General features: G+C 38.3%; 2 protein-coding genes and 1 pseudogene across 40 annotated transcripts in view; all 3 read left to right on the forward strand.

Annotated features, from left to right (window-relative positions):
• Positions 1-296, forward strand: part of LOC108243027 (protocadherin gamma-A11-like) — a 3,478-nt gene extending 3,182 nt beyond the window's left edge. Inside the window, exon 2 of the mRNA XM_017428201.3 lies at positions 279-296. Coding sequence (XP_017283690.1) covers positions 279-296 — 18 coding nt within the window. The remainder of the gene's footprint in view (positions 1-278) is intronic.
• LOC108243066 (protocadherin gamma-A11) overlaps positions 1-18,713 on the forward strand; it is a 234,173-nt gene that overhangs the window by 179,684 nt on the left and 35,776 nt on the right. The window contains exon 1 of one of the 39 annotated variants that reach the window (XM_017428271.3): positions 216-2,798. The exons of 37 other annotated variants lie outside the window; for them this stretch is intronic. In XM_017428271.3, the coding sequence (XP_017283760.1) occupies positions 387-2,798 (2,412 nt within the window). In that variant the 5' untranslated portion in view covers positions 216-386. Of the gene's footprint in view, positions 1-215; positions 2,799-18,713 lie in introns of those variants that run through there. One more of the 39 variants, XM_017428274.3, reaches the window with a different exon arrangement.
• On the forward strand, positions 12,461-17,590 carry LOC112450948 (annotated as a pseudogene).

Here is an 18,713-nt window from a genome sequence, read left to right on the forward strand (position 1 = left end):
TATATATATATATATATATATATATATATATATATATATATATATATATATATATATATATATATATATATATATATATACCTAGATAGATACATGTTAAACATTCATCTTTCCTTTTCTTCTGTCTTCTTTTTTTAGTACAAATCTTAATCTGTATTCAGACCCTCTCTGTAGTTTCTTTTTACGTCTCTCAGTGCCGCTGTTTGTTATTGTGGGGACAGATGGACCTTTTTTTCGATATGGAATCCTCCCTTTTCTTTTTGTCCAATTGCTGCTAGCCCGACAAAGAGAGCTAACCAGCACGCAGCCTTGAGTTCATTATCTGATATTTCGTCGAATTTCCGCGCATTTTCTTTATTTTCTCGGATATTTTAGATTTTTGCGCCATGATGGTATTTTTTTGTTGTTTAAATGAAAGGAATATGTTTTCGTGGTGGCCGCTGCTTTTCTGCGTCTGTGTCGCACTAATGGCCGTCGGTCAGGTCCGTTATTCAGTACCTGAAGAGATGGCGACTGGCTCGGTCGTTGGGAATATCATTCAGGATCTCGGCTTGGACGTTAAGCGATTAAAGTCTGGGCGGGCACGGATTTTTACCGAAGACGGCAGTGAGTACATTGGGCTGAATGCAGACAAAGGGACTTTGGTGGTGGCTAAAAGGATAGACAGAGAGGAACTGTGCAACCAAGTGTCTCCCTGCTCTCTCCATTTCCAAATCATTTTAGAAAATCCGATGGAGCTGCACAGGATTGATGTAGAGGTCACAGATATTAATGATAATGCTCCGTTTTTCTCTAAGAAAGAGTACAATTTCCAGGTTAGTGAATCTGCCACGCAGGGAGCTAGATATTCGCTGGAGAGCGCCAGAGACCCTGATGTAGCACAAAATTCTATTCAATCATACAAACTGAATCCTTCAGATCATTTTAAATTAAATGTTATATCTCGAACTGATGGGACAAAATACGTCGAGATGGTTCTTCACTCGTCCCTTGACAGAGAAACTCAAGAGGAGCATAAATTAACTCTGACTGCGTTTGACGGCGGAAATCCTCAAAAATCAGGATCTGTTAAAATAAATGTTCTTGTGTTAGATGCAAACGACAATGCGCCAGTTTTCAGTCAGTCTGCTTACAGAGTGACAGTTCCTGAAAATGCATCTCAAGGCACTGCCGTTTTAACTGTTAGTGCTACAGATAATGACAAAGGTGCAAACCAAGATTTGACATATTCATTCTCGCAGCATACTAATAGTGCGTCATCCATTTTTAATATTGATGCCCATACTGGAGAAATAACTGTAACTGGTATTTTAGATTATGAAAAAACTAAACATTATGAAATAGATATTGAAGCTACAGATAAAGGAGGGCTGTCAGATACAACCAAGGTGCAAATTGAGGTGACTGACTTGAATGATAATGTCCCTGTAATAAGTGTAATTTCCCTCTCCAATCCAATTCCTGAAGATTCTGCTTTAAATACTGTAATAGCAATGATCAACATCAAAGACATGGACTCAGGTAAAAATGGCCATGTTCAGTGCTTTATAAACCAAGATTTACCTTTCAAAGTCAAATCATCCTCGACTAATTTTTATAGTTTGGTGTCAGATGATGTTCTGGACCGTGAAACTGTTTCTGAGTATAACATAACCATAACAGCAGTTGATGGAGGTTCTCCGCCCTTTTCTGCAAATAAAACTATTTGTTTAAAAATATCAGACGTGAATGACAATGCCCCAGAATTCCCACAAAATTCTTTCACCTCTTTCCTGCCTGAGAATAATTCACCTGGCATGTCCCTTTTGTCAGTAAAAGCCAGCGACAAGGACTTCGGGAACAATGCGCGTGTTTCATATTTCCTCGAGGACAGCCAACTGAATGGCATGTCAGCCTCGGTTTATTTTTCAGTTAATGCAGAGAGCGGAGAGGTTCTTGCAGTGCGCTCTTTCGACTATGAGCAAACTAAAGAGTTTCATATCCGTGTCAAAGTGCAGGATGGAGGATCTCCTCCACTCAGCAACAATGTGACTGTGAAAATCCTGATCCAGGACCAGAATGATAACCCCCCTCAGATTCTGTACCCAGTCCAGACCGGTGGATCCGTGGTGGCTGAGATGGTTCCTCGTTCAGCAGATGTTGGCTATCTGGTGACTAAAGTGGTGGCTGTTGATGTGGACTCTGGACAAAATGCCTGGCTCTCCTATAAACTGCAGAAAGCCACAGACAGGGCGCTGTTTGAAGTGGGCTTACAGAATGGAGAAATCAGAACTATCCGTCAGGTGACCGATAAAGATGCTGTGAAACAAAGACTGACTGTTATAGTGGAGGACAACGGGCAGCCGTCTCGTTCAGCTACAGTCATTGTTAATGTGGCGGTGGCGGACAGCTTCCCTGAAGTGCTGTCGGAGTTCACTGACTCGCCACATGACAAGGAGTACAATGACACACTGACTTTTTATTTAGTGTTGGCTCTGGCTGTAGTTTCCTTCCTCTTCATCACCTGTTTAGTGGTTATTATCTCAGTTAAAATCTACAGATGGAGACAGGAGCGGTTTTTCAATAAATCCAGTGGAAACCTCCCTGTCATCCCTTATTACCCGTCCCTTTACGCAGACGCAGGAGGTACTGGCACGTTGAAACAGGGGTTGAACTATGAGATTTATGGAACTACTGACTCCAGGATGAGTGATGTTAAATGTCCTAGACCCTTCAGTCAAAACACTCTGAGTGTTGACCCTAGTGCTACCAGGACAGTGCCAAGACATAAAGCAGAGGCAGAGAATGTGCAAACAGAGGTGAGATCAACAGCTTCCCTGAAAATATTTGTTCCTCATTAATTGTAATTATTATTTGTTTTCTGTTAGAGCTTCAGTTTCTTTTGTCTACATCCCACCTTTATTAGCTTTGATACTCAGTGAAATGTACAGGCTATTTAGGTTCTAATAAATAAACTTTGCAATGTGTAAATGAAAGATCATCTTAACATTTAATATATTTTTTCTCTAGCAAGTGTAACATTTAAGTTTTTGCATAGTTGCAATTTTTTTTAATCTAGGATCCAAATGCATCCAAAAATGTAAAAAAAAGAGAGAGAGAGAACAAAAATCATGACAGCATTGTTCCTGAGATATTTTCTAATTCCTCCTGTTTTCTTAAATTGTATTAATCAATTTTGTATATATATATATATATACATATATATATATATATATATATATATATATATATATATATTCCACTTTCACATCAAGCTTGGGTCCTCTACCAGAGGCCTGGGAGCTTGAGGGTTCTGCTCAATATATTAGCTGTTCCTAGGACTGCATTCTTCTGGACAAAGATCTCTGAGATTGTTCCTGGGATCTGTTCCAGTTTGGGGGTCACAGCACTGAGTGCTCCGATGACCACTGGTAACACTGAGGCCTTGACTCTCCACAACTTCTCTATTTCTTTTTTCAGCCCTTGGTATTTTTTAAGCTTTTCATGCTCCTTCTTCCTGATGTTACAGTTGCTTGGGACTGTTACTTCTATCACCACTGCTTTCTTCTGTATCTTATCTATCTTATGTTGGGTCCTGCCTGGTATGAAAGACCTGGGCTTCTATTGCTTTCATGCTGAGGGCCTGCTCTTGTGCTGCCATGATTAGTGCCACTGTGTTGTTCTTCAGTCCAGCCTTTTCTAGCCACTGGTCAGACTTGTTGATATCAGCCACTTCCTCAATATGCCGGTGGTACATGCTGGGCATGTCTTTTCATGAGAGTTAGTCTTTCTCTTTTTCCACATTGTGTTTCTGCTTCTTGAAACATTCACTGAGCAGATCATCACTGGGGGCTTTCTTCCTGATGTACTCCAGGATCTTGCTTGTTTCATCCTGTATAGTGGCTCTGATGCTCACTAGTCCTCTGCCTCCCTCCTTTCTCTTAGTGTACTGTCTCAAGGTGCTGGACTCTATCTATCTATCTATCTATCTATCTATCTATCTATCTATCTATCTATCTATCTATCTATCTATCTAGATAGATAGATAGATAGATAGATAGATAGATAGATAGATAGATAGATAGATAGATAGATAGATAAAGATATATAGACAGATATATAGATATCTATCTATATACAGATATAACTGAACTGAACTGAATTAAATTGGTTCATAATTATTTCACCCTATTTCAGGTTATCCCAGTTCCTATTATTCATTGCATACATTTCTAAAACAACATTTCTGGTAGTTGTATATGGCATATTTGGCCTAATATTATAAAGATGATGAAAATCCCTCCTTAGTGTTTAGATGCTCTTGTCTGTTAATGGACTGATTATCCATTTACAGTCTAAAGTACATCAGAAAATGCAATTTTTATGATCTATAGTTTTTGTGAAAAATACAACACCTCATCGCTTTTCAAGATGCACTAAATATCCTTCCAGACAGACACATAACCACTCACTGCACTAGTTTTTTTTTTTTTTTGTGACCTATTTCCCTTCCTAACACCATGTAGTACCAAGCTGCATATAGACAAAAGCAGAGTGAGGATGGAGCTTCAGTTTTGGCTATAAAAACCAAAGATAAAATTTTTAAAATTGTTTTTGGTCAGGAAAAGTGTAAATTTTGTTTGAGATGGTAAGATAATTCTTGTTTTGACTATATTGAGATTGAGAAGGAGCAGAGACTGTGATGGTGATGATGAGAAGAGATGCAGAGGGGGGAGGGGAAAAGGCACGTGGTATTCAGCACAGTTTCACCAAGCCTGTGCTGCATTTGTGTTACAGATGCTTAGCAGCCATTTTGATCTGCAGCTTGCTTTGTTTACTCAAACAGGATAAAAAAATAGAGGAGTCTCACATGTAAAACAGTGATCTTAAACTTAATATACTAACTGCAGTGTGAAGGATGCAGGTAGATTGAGATTTGTCTTGATAAATAATGAAGGATGATGAATGAATGCAAAAAAACAACAAAATAACAAGAGTGACATTGGTTATATAACCACTAACAAAAGGGAGGTCAGTAGTCAGGATAGAGGAAATATGAATAGAATGAAGGCACACAACAACTTATCTGGATGTGTGTGCAACTAAACTAAAATATAAGCTTCTCTGTACAAAAGCTGATAGAAAAAAACATTCTTCTTGCAAGTTTTTATGACTGTTTATATTATTTGTTAATACTATTTTTAAATATATTTTCAGAAGTTAATGTGTTTGATTCTGCCCTAATAGTTCTGTATTGTTGTGCAGTGAGAAATGTTTTTGGTTTTACTTTAAGATTTGATGAAAATATTTATACTTTAAGTTTAAACATATGTAGTTTAACACATTTGTAACAAATAAATACTGGGATAAAGTAACCAAGAATATTATTTTTACCATCTTAACCTGTTCAGCTTTCTCCAATTCATGAATAGGTCATGAATATTAACTAATTTGCATGTTGTAGCTCTGGGTGATGTACCATATATTATGGGATGTGCATGTAAAAATAAAAAAAAGCTGATAGACTACAAGGTAAACATGTTGTGTTGTTTTCACCAGAAGAATGTTGAATTTTTCAAGCCATGTCAATGTTTTTTTTTTTTTTTCTTTACCTGTCTTTAAACAATTATGGCTCATTTTCTTCAGTTTATCTTTGTGGTGGTTTTTTATTTAATGCCATAAATTTCACTGACCATAGTTACCTCACAGGGGGTCAAACTTTCCAGAAAATTCTTTGAAAACACAGCCTTTTTTGACATTTTGCTGTACCAGTTCAGTGACTTGTTTTATCAATCTTTTGTTAAAGAAGTTAGTTTGAGATCATCTTCAGCAGCCATTTTTGTTTCTGCAAAAGTCCCCATTTATTATACTGCTAAACTCACTACTGACCAAGACTATCATCAAACACAGAAATGCATGTTTCTCACAGACCCAAACTGCTCTTGAGTGTCTGGTTTTAATGACAGAGCTGTCTGTTGAACTGCTGTGTGTCCATGTTTTTGCCAGTGGGGCTCATCAGCAATTTGTTTTCTGTGTTTTAGGATGTGGTATATCTGTTTACAAAATGTTTCACATATAATATTATAAAATTAGGAAAACTACTCATTTGACTTCATTTACATTAAGAAGACATCTCTTTTTAAATGCTTTAATCATAACATCTGCAGAGCGAGCTCTTTATGTGGTTATTGCTACTGCTTGAGATGTTGTTTTCTTTTTCTGTTTGTTTGTTTGCATTGTACAAGGATCTATAAAAAAGGCCAGGAGCTTGTAAAACATATTGGAGCCTAAGTTTCAGACTAATACTGACCTTTTTAAATGTTCTGCACTGGGTTAAAGTGATTTACGTTTAAGTATTTGTTATTGTACCTTTGTTGCCTCAAAAGTTTTATAATTTTGCTTAAGGTATAGTCATAAGATAATTTAGAAAATAGTTGTTACAGAGGTGGAAAGTGTGAACTACTTCAGTTTTCAATTCAACTGGAATAATGGCTAGGCTTTGTATTAAAATTAAATGTAGATCTTTTTAATAAAGCACTATTAAGCTGAAGCTTGATAATGTTGACTTTGCTCATCATTTTTGCATCCAGTCAAAGAAATTAGACAAACATTTTTGTTGTAAACTAGGTGTTTTCTTACAAAAACTGAATGGCTGCTGCTCACCCATCAGCTTTGGTTTCCATCAGTCCTCCTTTTTCCTCCTGATCTCATTTTCTGCATCTCTCCCCTCCCCCTCTCCAGCTGCATTACTCTGCTGCAGAGGAAGAAAGACAGAGAGGAAAAGGGAGAGGAAGAATGACAATGTAGGGCATTTTGTCCTGTCTATAAAAGACATTTGCCCTGTAGATTTATTTTATCCCCTTGTGGTCTACTTTGTTTTTTGGATAAAATAAATATCTTAATCAGAATTGTTTTACTGTCTATACAGTTACGAGGAAAATATTTAGTACCCAGCAAATGTGTTTGACTGATTGTATGTGTGTGTGTGTGTCAGACCATCATCTTTTATATTTTTGTCTGCTGTTGTCTTTGTCCTCCATGTTGTTTTTGTTGCTCTGAGTTTTTATTTTTTTTTACCACCCCAGCAGCTTGCAGGAAACAGGGTGGGATTCAGGCAGGGGAGGTGGGATGAGGTGCCATAGCAACAAGCTGACTCACAGACTAGACTGTACCATTTTTATAGATCCATAGGGGTGGGCAGCCTCTGATGTGTGATAACTACATGTGTTTGTTGAGCTGAACACCCCTAATTTGAGCACATTTGCTGCAGTGTCCTCAGAACTAGGGTGTCTGATGATGGAGAAGGTGGGGGAAGAGATATGTTATTGCTGTTAGTGGTATTTTATGTTTTAGTCTATGCTGGTATGTTTATTTTATTTTCTCCTGTTTTAGAAAACAGCTCAAATGTTTATTTCTTTGTTTATTTTATTGCTCTCCTGGGTGATCTGCTTTACATATGAACAATGCTGTGATTGTAAAATAATTAAATAGACTGAGTACCTAAAGAGTATGGATTATAGAATGCACATTTTTGTCTATATTACAGTAGATTCTTAAAAATGGCTTGTATTTAGTTTTGTCCAACAATCTTATGCTTCCCTTCACAAAGACTCTCATGTGCACATCATCTGTGGCAAACATGAGGCCACAGTCCAAAGAATCTCATTAATACTGAATAGATTTGACTCAGGCCATCGCCTTGAGGCCCTCTGCTGTTGGTATTAGTGTAGTGGTTTTCTGCAGCAGTGCAGTATTTTGGTTGTGATTCATAGACTGGTTGTGTAATCAGTGTTAATTCTCCTTGATTATGAATACTGAAATTTACAAGGATTTGACTGAACAAAATTGATGCATGTTTGTGGTTCTTTGAAGTAAAAGATGTTAAATGCATCCACTTCTATAGAATAACATCTTCTAACATGCAATTACAAATTTATTGATTTCTGGTAAAACATTTAACAAAAATATTATATACACATTTTGGTAAAGACTCCACATAATTTGTAACATTTTTTTAGTCTTATTGTGCAGACAGTTTAATTTATTTTTACCATTTTGCATCAACTTCCTGTTTTTTTCTATATTTACATAATTTGACAGTAAAACTCAATTATAATTTCTTCTAAGTTTTTTTTTTCTTTTTATCTTTCCCTCACAAAAAAACAACTTCATTTAAATTTTATAGTTGAACACTTATTGATGTTTAAGTGTCTTTAACTTTAGTTCGCATTTTTTGTTTCTGTTTTTCATTTAATAAAATTGCTGCATATAATTTGGGGAAAATACAAAACAAGATGCAATATGACTAATACCATTTTTATTATTCTTTTCATATTTGTTTATTTCTGTTCTTACTTGTCTTTAAGCTGAAATAAACACATCAAACAGCACACATTTTCCCTATTTTAGATACAAAATCGTTTGAATAAAAGCTGAACTTACATATTCTCTAAATCACCACACATGTCCCTAACCTTATTTGTTGTGATCCTCCTGGTAAGTATGTTTTTCCCCACAGACTCTGTATAACAACCACCAGTCTAACTTACTTTCTTTTCTCTTTTGTATTTGTCTTTCATGTGACCCTCTTGTTGCATCGTGTTGTTCCTGTTTCCTTTCTGATGTGTGTTGAATCCTGACTCACCAAATAAGGTAAGAACTTTTTATGAATATAATTTAAAGTATTATGTGTACAACTGTGCAAATGTTCATGATTCTACAAACAGAAAAACATCACTGATGCACTGACATCTTTCAGATCATCATACATCAGAAATCACAAACAAACTGTTCTATTGCCATGTTCAAACACCATCATTAAATGAAGCAGAAAGTCAGATTTTCACATGCTTCATATCTGTTCACACTTAACAAAATCTATACAACCACATATGAATGTTTCAGTCAGTCACTGATGGGCTTTTATTTTATCTGAATCATCACAGTGCAGCCTGATGCTCAAAACATGAATAATTGTTGGTGTTTATTGGGGTGTTACTGTACACTTAATTCCCCTCATTATGGACATAATTTGCTATTTATTTTGTAGATAAGTCAGTTTCTTTACAAATGCCCATTCATTTATTTATTTATTGCATTTTTTACACACTTGAACTGAACTCTGGTTAAACAGCTCTTGTAACTAACAGGATTACATAGCTTTAGAAAAGTATTAGCAGTCAAGCCCATCTGGTGAAGAAACTTAAGTGGAAGAGATCAGACTGACCTGTATTGTACAGAGGTTCAGTAAAACAGAAAGGGAGATATTTTATTCGCTGAGGGTATAAAATGCATACAAAGAATATAAAATACTAACCATCTCACAGAAAAACTTGGTCAGATGTAGTCAAAGTAAAAGTACAGACCAAGAAAATTTATTTCAGCTTCTTTTTTGAAGCCTGTTTTTCGTTGTCTACTAAATGTAATGGGTCACAGTAAAATGCAATAGTTGAAGTGTTAATATAATGTCCCACTCTCTTATATACACAAATGAACAAATACTGTATAAAGTCTTGGCTTATGTTGTTCAGTTTTGTAGAGTCTATTAAAAGTTACAGTACTGTGAAACTGTTTTAAATCACTCTAAATTTCTTAATACATTTTTTTCAAGATGCCAAACAGCTTTTGTAGTCTTTCTTATAAAATGGCTATTGATGAATGTTTCTGTAGGCTCTTTGAAAACTTTTTAACATTTTTCTTTAGACTTTGTCTCCTGTTTTGCTCCTTCTTTGTTCAGTTCTTGCATCTGCCCATGACAGCATATTGTAGACAAAGAAGAACACTCAGACTTATAAAAGCACTTTTTACAGTAGATTAAAAGTATCTGAAATGTCTTTCTGAAGCATAAAATAAAAATTCAGCAATGATCTGATACAGAACCTTAGAGATTTTTTGGTTGCTCATCTACAGTATAAAGTTAAAGTACTAAAATACTATTTTATTGTCAAACTAAGTATTTGTTACTATTCTGTAGATTTAACTAAAAAAACAGGGAACAAACACATGTTGTCTTTGTGACAGGCTGCTGATGACAAAGCACATAAAGTTCAAATTAAATTGGTTCTGTTTTAAGTTGTCTGTTTGTTTGTTTTTTCAACAGAACACTGGGTCAAAATTTAGGAATATGAGCCCTTTTATGACTGAATGTTTCCTAAATCAGAAGTCAGTGTCCAAAACATCCTCTGAAAATAGTTAGTTAAAAGACTGAAAATGTGGGGTAAACGGACAAAGTTTGAAAAAGAAAAAAAGAAAAAGAAGAAAACATTGTGAAAGATCTTTAAAAATTCTGCCAAAATACTGATCAAACCTAATTGAAAAAAAATTATAAGAAATGTTGACTGCATGAGAACAAAACAAAAAAAAATGACAATGACTCAAGATTTTTGCATAGTAATAAACATCTGTTTAACTTTATTAATATTATGTTTTGAGACTTTTTCAGCTGTGTTTTATTGTACAAATAGGTGCTGTCTTTATTCAAGGGTTTGCTCGCTGATAGGAATGAGTCAAAATAATAATAAAACAGTCTTTTGTAAAATAATTCAGCATCACAAACTGCAGCCTTGAATAAAAACTTTTATTTATATCAGGACATTTTTAAGTTCACCTCTAAAATTGTATAAAATATATCCGAACAACATTTAGGTAGCATTTATTGCAAGATGCTGTATTATTCTTAAACAGCACATGTCAACTATTATAGACATACCTAAAAAGCTACATACTTAAGTCAGTGTTACACATTTACTGATAAACATGGAATGCAAATGAGTCTGTTTTTGTCACTAATTTTACAAATTGGGACAAAGCTTTGTTATGTTCATTGATAAACAAGTAAGATATGACAGATAAATTTGTATATAATTTGTAAGATTTCTGCAGGTATAAGCCTCACTTCACCATGTGTGTTGAGACAGACTCCAGTCTGATCTGAAGGCTTCACAAACCTGAGACTGTGGGTTTTAAGGTTAAACTATAAGAATGAATCTGCCTACATCATACCTTTACTATGTTAGTGGGGGGTTTTTTAAACTACAAACACCAGGCTTGGAAATAAATGATTTAAATTATTTAAAGCAGCAGCAAATTACTAATCATAATAATTAAAACCTTTAAAAACAACACTAATGTTATCATTAGGTCACACTGAAGTCAGTGTCCAACATTTTCATTTCATTTTTATCAAAGCTTTATGTGTAACTATGCTTTTTGAGCTCATCTTTGGTCAAGTCTGTATAAATTTACATCTGTAGAAGTTTAAGATGTGTACCTTTTTGCATGAATAAAAACACAAACACCTATAAGGTTGGGGCTGCTTATTTCCCCCTGACTTCAAACAGAGAGAGCATCAGAGATTCTTCTTCTCCTCTGCAGCAGCATCTCTTCACCGCCTGTGTGGCGCTGTCCACACGGTGTAGTGCTGAAATCAGCTCCGGGCTGCTTCCCCCTCCTCTTGTCCTTCCTCTCTATGTATCTCTCTCACACACACCGCTCACCACATCTCCCTCTGCTGCTCAGTTTTGTCTACAAATTTTGACTATTAGAAATACTGTATATTTATTCTGATCAATTTTGATTTCATTTTCAATATCCTATCATGTGTTACTTTTGTATTCATTACAATAATTTGGGGATTTTGGACTGTATACAACAACGCTGTCATGGTAGAAATATAATTCTACCATAATATAATTCATAAAAAATTATTATGAGAAATTTTATTTGGTATCTAACACTGTTTTTTTTTCATAAGAAATAAATCTATGAATAATGCAATTTCTCTCTGTATGTGTGTTAGAGAGCAACTTAAGCTGCAGGTCTCTGCGTAATTATGTGTGTATCAGTGGGAAAGATGGAGAGATGAAGGCAGGGCTGCACCATGTGTACTCCCCCTCCCCTTCTTACATGCTCCACAGACCTCCATACGGGCATTTCACGTTGGCCGCTGTCACAGTTCTTAGTTTGAGCCGTGCGTAGGAGACGTAATGACATACGTGTAAGTTGCACTGGCTTTCTCTGACCACAGGAAGGCAACGAAGAGCTTGTTTTCCACACATGCATGCACATACATGCAGGTACACACAGGAGAGAGGATAGATTGATCACCACAAATTGTTGCATGATTATTAATGCAAAGTGCATTTACTTTTTTTACTTTGATAGTACTGAAATCATGCATCTACCACACAAAAATGAAATTAAAGGATCCTCTTTCTATCTCTTTCTCTTTCTCTCTCTCTCTCTCTCTCTCTCTCTCTCTCTCTCTCTCTCTCTCTCTCTCTCTCTCTCTCTCTCTCTCTCTGTATATATATTTCATATATAATTATATTTAATTTATTTCATATGAAATAAAAAATATATATATTTATATATAAATTCATTTTGTAGACTAATTTAATCCAGAGTCATAGTCTCTGTTTTGTTGTGCCATGATTAGTGGGAATCGCTCCGCCTCGTGCACCAATGACATCCTGAGCTGTACAAAGAGATCTAGTCTGTCTCAGGGAGCCGCTTCAGTCTGCATTGGTACCAATGTGCCGCACAGGAGGAGAGGGATGCGCATGCAGTCACAAAGCATGACTTTTTCTTTTATATTTAGTGCCTTGTCATTGGATTATAAAACGTGTGCACTTCAGTTAAGAGGCTGGGAAACGATATGGAGGTTTCTGGACGTGGAATAAGGTGGATCAAATTGCCGACATGGCAGGTGTTTCTGTGGTGGCATTATTTCTTTCTCCTTTGGAGTACAATAAAGGGGCAGACCCGCTACAGCATCCCGGAGGAGTTGAAGCAGGAATCCGTGGTAGGAAATCTAGCCAAAGATTTGGGTCTGGTTGTATCTGAACTGTATCGGCGTAAACTGCGGATAACCTCCGAAGCTGGTAAGCAGTATTTTAAACTTGACTTGGGAAAAGGAGATCTGGTGGTGACTGACAGAATAGACAGAGAGGAGCTGTGTGGACAAAGCCCGTCGTGTTTGTTGCCTTTGGAGCTAGTAATAGATAACCCCCTTCAGCTGCACCGAGTGGAAATTGAAATCCAGGACACAAACGATCATTCTCCGAATTTTATTGCTAAGGAGAAAATTGTGAAAATTGCAGAGCTGGTAAACCCAGGCGCGCGATTTCCCTTAGAGAGCGCGCAGGACCCTGATGTGGGCACTAATTCTGTGCGCACGTATCTCATCAGCAAAAATGAGCACTTCAAACTGACGGTTAAAAATCACAAAGACGGAAGAAAGATTCCTGAACTGGTTCTGGAAAGAGCTCTCGATCGAGAAAAGCTGCCTGTACACAATCTCATCCTCACTGCCGTGGATGGAGGAGACCCGGTGCGTTCAGGGACGTCTGAGATTACAGTGATAGTTCTTGATAATAACGACAATGCGCCGCAATTTGAAAAACAACTATATGAGGCGAATCTCAGTGAATGTGCAACAATTGGAACTGAAATTGTGCAGGTTAAAGCCACAGATGCTGACGAAGGGCTAAATGGAGAAATAGAATATTTGTTTGCAGAACAAACTACAGATCTGATTTTAACCTTTTTTGATATTAACCGATCAACTGGAATCATTGTTGTCAAAAACAATTTAGACCATGAGACCACCTCCTTACATAGATTTGATGTAACTGCTAAAGACAAAGGAAATCCTGAGATGGATGGACACTGTAGTGTGGAAATTAAAATAGTTGACATCAACGACAATATTCCTGAAATAATTGTTACTTCTTTAACAACGCCTATTCCTGAGGATTCTGCTATAGGAACAGTTATTGCGATAATAAGCGCAAAAGATCCCGATTCAGGTGATAATGGTAAAGTTACATTGACGATGTCTCCAAAATCCCCTTTTAGATTAAACCCGTCCATATCGAAACATTATTCATTAGTGACAAATGGGCCGCTGGATCGTGAGAAAAACAGTCATTATAGTGTGAAAATACGTGCTACTGATTCGGGAAAACCTCCATTAAGCAGTGAAAAAAAAAATAGTTGTAGAACTGTTGGATGTAAATGATAATCCTCCAGTTTTCTCCCAACTTTCTTATGTTGTTTATGTTAAAGAGAATCATCCTCCAGGGATAATTATATGCTCAGTGTCAGCAACTGATCCAGACGTTGGAGGAAACGCAAAGATCTCTTACTCCATTCTGGACTCTAAAGTGCAGGACGTTTCTGTCTCATCTTATGTTTACATGAACGCAGATAACGGCAGCATCTACAGCATGCACTCGTTTGACTATGAGAAGCTGAAAGTGTTTCAGATCCAGGTTCAGGCAAAGGACCAGGGCTCTCCGTGTCTCAGCAGCAACGCCACTGTCCATGTTTTTATCCTAGACCAGAACGACAACGCCCCCGCTGTTATTTACCCCTCCTCCGCTGCCCTGGGCTCCCTCTCTCATCAGAGGATGCCCCGCTCCGCTAAAGCGGGTCACCTGGTTACCAAGGTGACGGCCGTGGACGCTGACTCGGGCCATAACGCCTGGATCTCCTACAGACTGGCGGAGGCCACAGACACCTCTCTGTTCACTGTCAATCAGTACACAGGAGAGGTGAGGACTAAACGCGCTGTGTCCGAGCAGGACGAGTCCTCTCAGAGGCTGCTGATAGAGATCAAGGACGACGGAGAACCGCTTCAGTCCGCCACCATCACGGTGTCCATCCTGCTGGAGGACGGGCTCCACGAGCCCATCTTAGAGCTGCGACACAAAACGTCCGAGCCCAACAGGAAAACCGGCAGAATCACCCTGTATCTGATCCTGTCTCTGGCCTCGGTGTCCGTGCTGTCTCTGGTGACTTTTCTCATCTTAGCGGTTAAATGCATCAGGAACAGCAGAAGCAGCGGGAGCTGCTGCATGAGGCGGAGCGACTGTGATGATTACAAGAAGCCCAACAGGAACCTGCAGATTCAGCTCAACACTGATGGACCCATAAAGTACGTGGAGGTCCTGGGAGGAGACATGATGTCTCAGAGTCAGTCCTTCAGGTCCTGCATGTCTCCGATGTCAGAGTACAGTGATTTCACTCTCATTAAACCCAGCAGCACCACAGACTTTAAAGAAGTCATCAGTGTTCTGGATGCGTCTTTACCCGACAGCACCTGGACATTTGAGAGCCAGCAGGTGAGCAGGAAATATTTGTTGTTGTTTTAAATAATACAAAACCACGTTTGGACCACTTCTGTTTGTATCTTTCACTTTATCCTTTTGTTTGGTTTCTTTTTTGTGTATGTAGAAACCTACAGTTTCTGTTAATCTGTTTAGTTATTTACGTATTAATATATAAATTCTACTTAAACATTACGACATTTTTCATATCATTTGCTTGAGGTAAATTATTGTTTTAAAAATTGTTCATTAGGGCTAAACGTTTTATAATCATTGTTTAATCAGCACCACAACGATGGGCAGCGACATTTTTTTTAAATACACGCTATAGTCAGTGTAAGGTCGTTCTTTCTTCCTTTTTTATATATGTATTATTATTATTATTAGTAGTAGTAGTAGTAGTTTGGTTGGTTGATTGGTTTGTTTTTTTGTTTCATTTTGTAATGTGCTTTATTTTCCCTCACCGATATGATTAAAAACTTCCACCGTTTGAAAAAACAAAGCTGCATTAAAAGATGAACAATCTGTTTCTGCTGCTGCTTTAAGAGTGTGGATCAGATCCCTCCTCATTGGACAGTAGATTTAAACCCTCTGGACCAATAGGATGCAGAATTGTACAAGGCAATCTAGTCCCTGCCCCCTTTCAGCCTCGGTGCTCTAACCCACACAATACACTGATTCAGAGAAGGGAGAAAGCAATGAGCTTCATTTTGCAAAATGAAGATGTTAAATCTCGGCTTGCGTTTACGGCTCATCATTTGTGAAAACAATCTGTGGAGAATAACACCTGAAAAGATGGATATACGTTTTTGTTTTGTATCGATTGGATTTGATTTGTTATAGCGGACAAAGAATGACAAAGACAAAAGGATACCGAGACTGGAGATGTCTCGCGCTCTGGTGGCATCATTTCTTCATCCTGTGGAATATAATAGACGGACAGACTCGTTACAGCATCCAAGAGGAGCTGAAACAGGGCTCTGTGGTAGGAAATCTTGCAAAAGATCTGGGTTTGGCGCTTTCTGAGATATATGACCGTAAACTGAACGTCGCTGCTGTAGCTGGGAAGCAATATTTCAGTGTGGATGCGGGGAAGGGCGAGCTGCTTGTGAATGACAGGATAGACAGAGAGGCTTTATGTGGACAAAGCGCCAGCTGTGTGTTACCTCTGCAGGTCGTTATTGAAGAGCCGTTACAGCTTTTTCGTGTTGAAGTAGAAATTTTAGATATTAATGATAATGCGCCAACTTTCCCATCGAAAGATATTGCATTAGAGATTGCAGAATCTACAGCTATTGGAGTTCGATTTCCACTTGAAAGTGCCAGAGACCCAGATGTTGGCAGTAATTCTCTGAAGTCATATACTCTTAGTAAAGACGAATGTTTCAGTGTAAGAGTTAAAGACGTCGCAGGAGGAAGAAAAGTCCCTGAATTAATTTTAGCAAAACTATTAGACAGAGAGAAAAAGACTGTCCACAAGCTTCTTTTGACAGCTCTGGATGGAGGTAACCCAGGCAGATCAGGGACTGTTCAGATAATTATTAAAGTTCTTGATATAAACGACAATGTCCCTGTTTTTGAAAAAAACTCGTATAAAGTATCTGTAGCCGAAAATGCTGCAGAAGGATCAAATATAGTACAGACCAAAGCGTCGGATATGGATGATGGTGTAAACGGAGAAATTGAATACTCATTTGGAGCGCACACATCAGAGGTTGTTTTGGCTCTTTTTACTGTTGATCCTATATCAGGAACAATTTTTCTTAAAGAAAAGTTGGATTTTGAAACAACTGCTAATTATGAATTAGATATAAGCGCAAAAGATAAAGGCACTCCGAGAATGGAGGGGCATTGTACCGTTCATGTTGAAGTTTTGGATGTGAATGATAATGCGCCAGAAATAATAATCACCTCTCATCCAAAGCCAGTGCGTGAAGACTCACCAAATGGCACAGTAGTAGCTTTAATCACTTCCAGAGACATGGATTCTGGCGATAATGGGAAAGTAACATTGGAGCTCCCTAAAAAATGTATTTTTTCATTAAAACCATCGTTTTCTCAAAATTATGCACTGGTTACTAATGGTGTTTTAGATCGAGAGAATGTGTTTCAGTATAATGTAGAAATAACAGCAACCGATTCAGGCTCTCCTCCTCTGTCCAGTAAGAAAACTGTTTCAGTCATCATTACTGATGTGAATGATAGTCCTCCTGTATTTACTCAGCCATCCTATAATGTTTATATAAAAGAGAACGGAGTGACAGGTTCTATTTTGTTCTCAGTTTCAGCATCTGATCTGGATTCCGGTGAAAACGCAAAGATCTCTTACTCCATTCTGGACTCTAAAGTGCAGGACGTTTCTGTCTCATCTTATGTTTACATGAACGCAGATAACGGCAGCATCTACAGCATGCATTCGTTTGACTATGAGAAGCTGAAGGTGTTTCAGATCCAGGTTCAGGCAAAGGACCAGGGCTCTCCGTGTCTCAGCAGCAACGCCACTGTCCATGTTTTTATCCTGGACCAGAACGACAACGCCCCCGCTGTTATTTACCCCTCCTCCGCTGCCCTGGGCTCCCTCTCTCATCAGAGGATGCCCCGCTCCGCTAAAGCGGGTCACCTGGTTACCAAGGTGACGGCCGTGGACGCTGACTCGGGCCATAACGCCTGGATCTCCTACAGACTGGCGGAGGCCACAGACACCTCTCTGTTCACTGTCAATCAGTACACAGGAGAGGTGAGGACTAAACGCGCTGTGTCCGAGCAGGACGAGTCCTCTCAGAGGCTGCTGATAGAGATCAAGGACGACGGAGAACCGCTTCAGTCCGCCACCATCACGGTGTCCATCCTGCTGGAGGACGGGCTCCACGAGCCCATCTTAGAGCTGCGACACAAAACGTCCGAGCCCAACAGGAAAACCGGCAGAATCACCCTGTATCTGATCCTGTCTCTGGCCTCGGTGTCCGTGCTGTCTCTGGTGACTTTTCTCATCTTAGCGGTTAAATGCATCAGGAACAGCAGAAGCAGCGGGAGCTGCTGCATGAGGCGGAGCGACTGTGATGATTACAAGAAGCCCAACAGGAACCTGCAGATTCAGCTCAACACTGATGGACCCATAAAGTACGTGGAGGTCCTGGGAGGAGACATGATGTCTCAGAGTCAGTCCTTCAGGTCCTGCATGTCTCCGATGTCAGAGTACAGTGATTTCACTCTCATTAAACCCAGCAGCACTACAGACTTTAAAGAAGTTATCAGTGTTCTGGATGCGTCTTTACCCGACAGCACGTGGACCTTTGAGAGCCAGCAGGTGAGCAGAGAGTTATACTAAAATAAAACTAGACACATTTTATTAAAATGTGTTTTTTTCTAAACTGTCCAGAAATATACTGACTTCATTAGGTATAGTGAAATCACGTTTTTGTTGCAACATATTACAGCTGAAGCTAAAGTCATAGAGTTACAAATTTTGTGGACATGTTTGCAATAACAGTTGATTGATCCTGAAACTAAAGTTTTGCTTTTGGCTTTAGTCATAACATCTGTGTTTTGTTGCCAGCAGCATTTTAACTTTGACAAAGTGTCAGATGGTGAGTGAATTTTCGAACTGAGTATGTAGCATCACAG

The sequence above is a fragment of the Kryptolebias marmoratus genome, linkage group LG9 (genome assembly GCF_001649575.2).
Source record: "Kryptolebias marmoratus isolate JLee-2015 linkage group LG9, ASM164957v2, whole genome shotgun sequence".
NCBI lineage: Eukaryota > Metazoa > Chordata > Actinopteri > Cyprinodontiformes > Rivulidae > Kryptolebias > Kryptolebias marmoratus.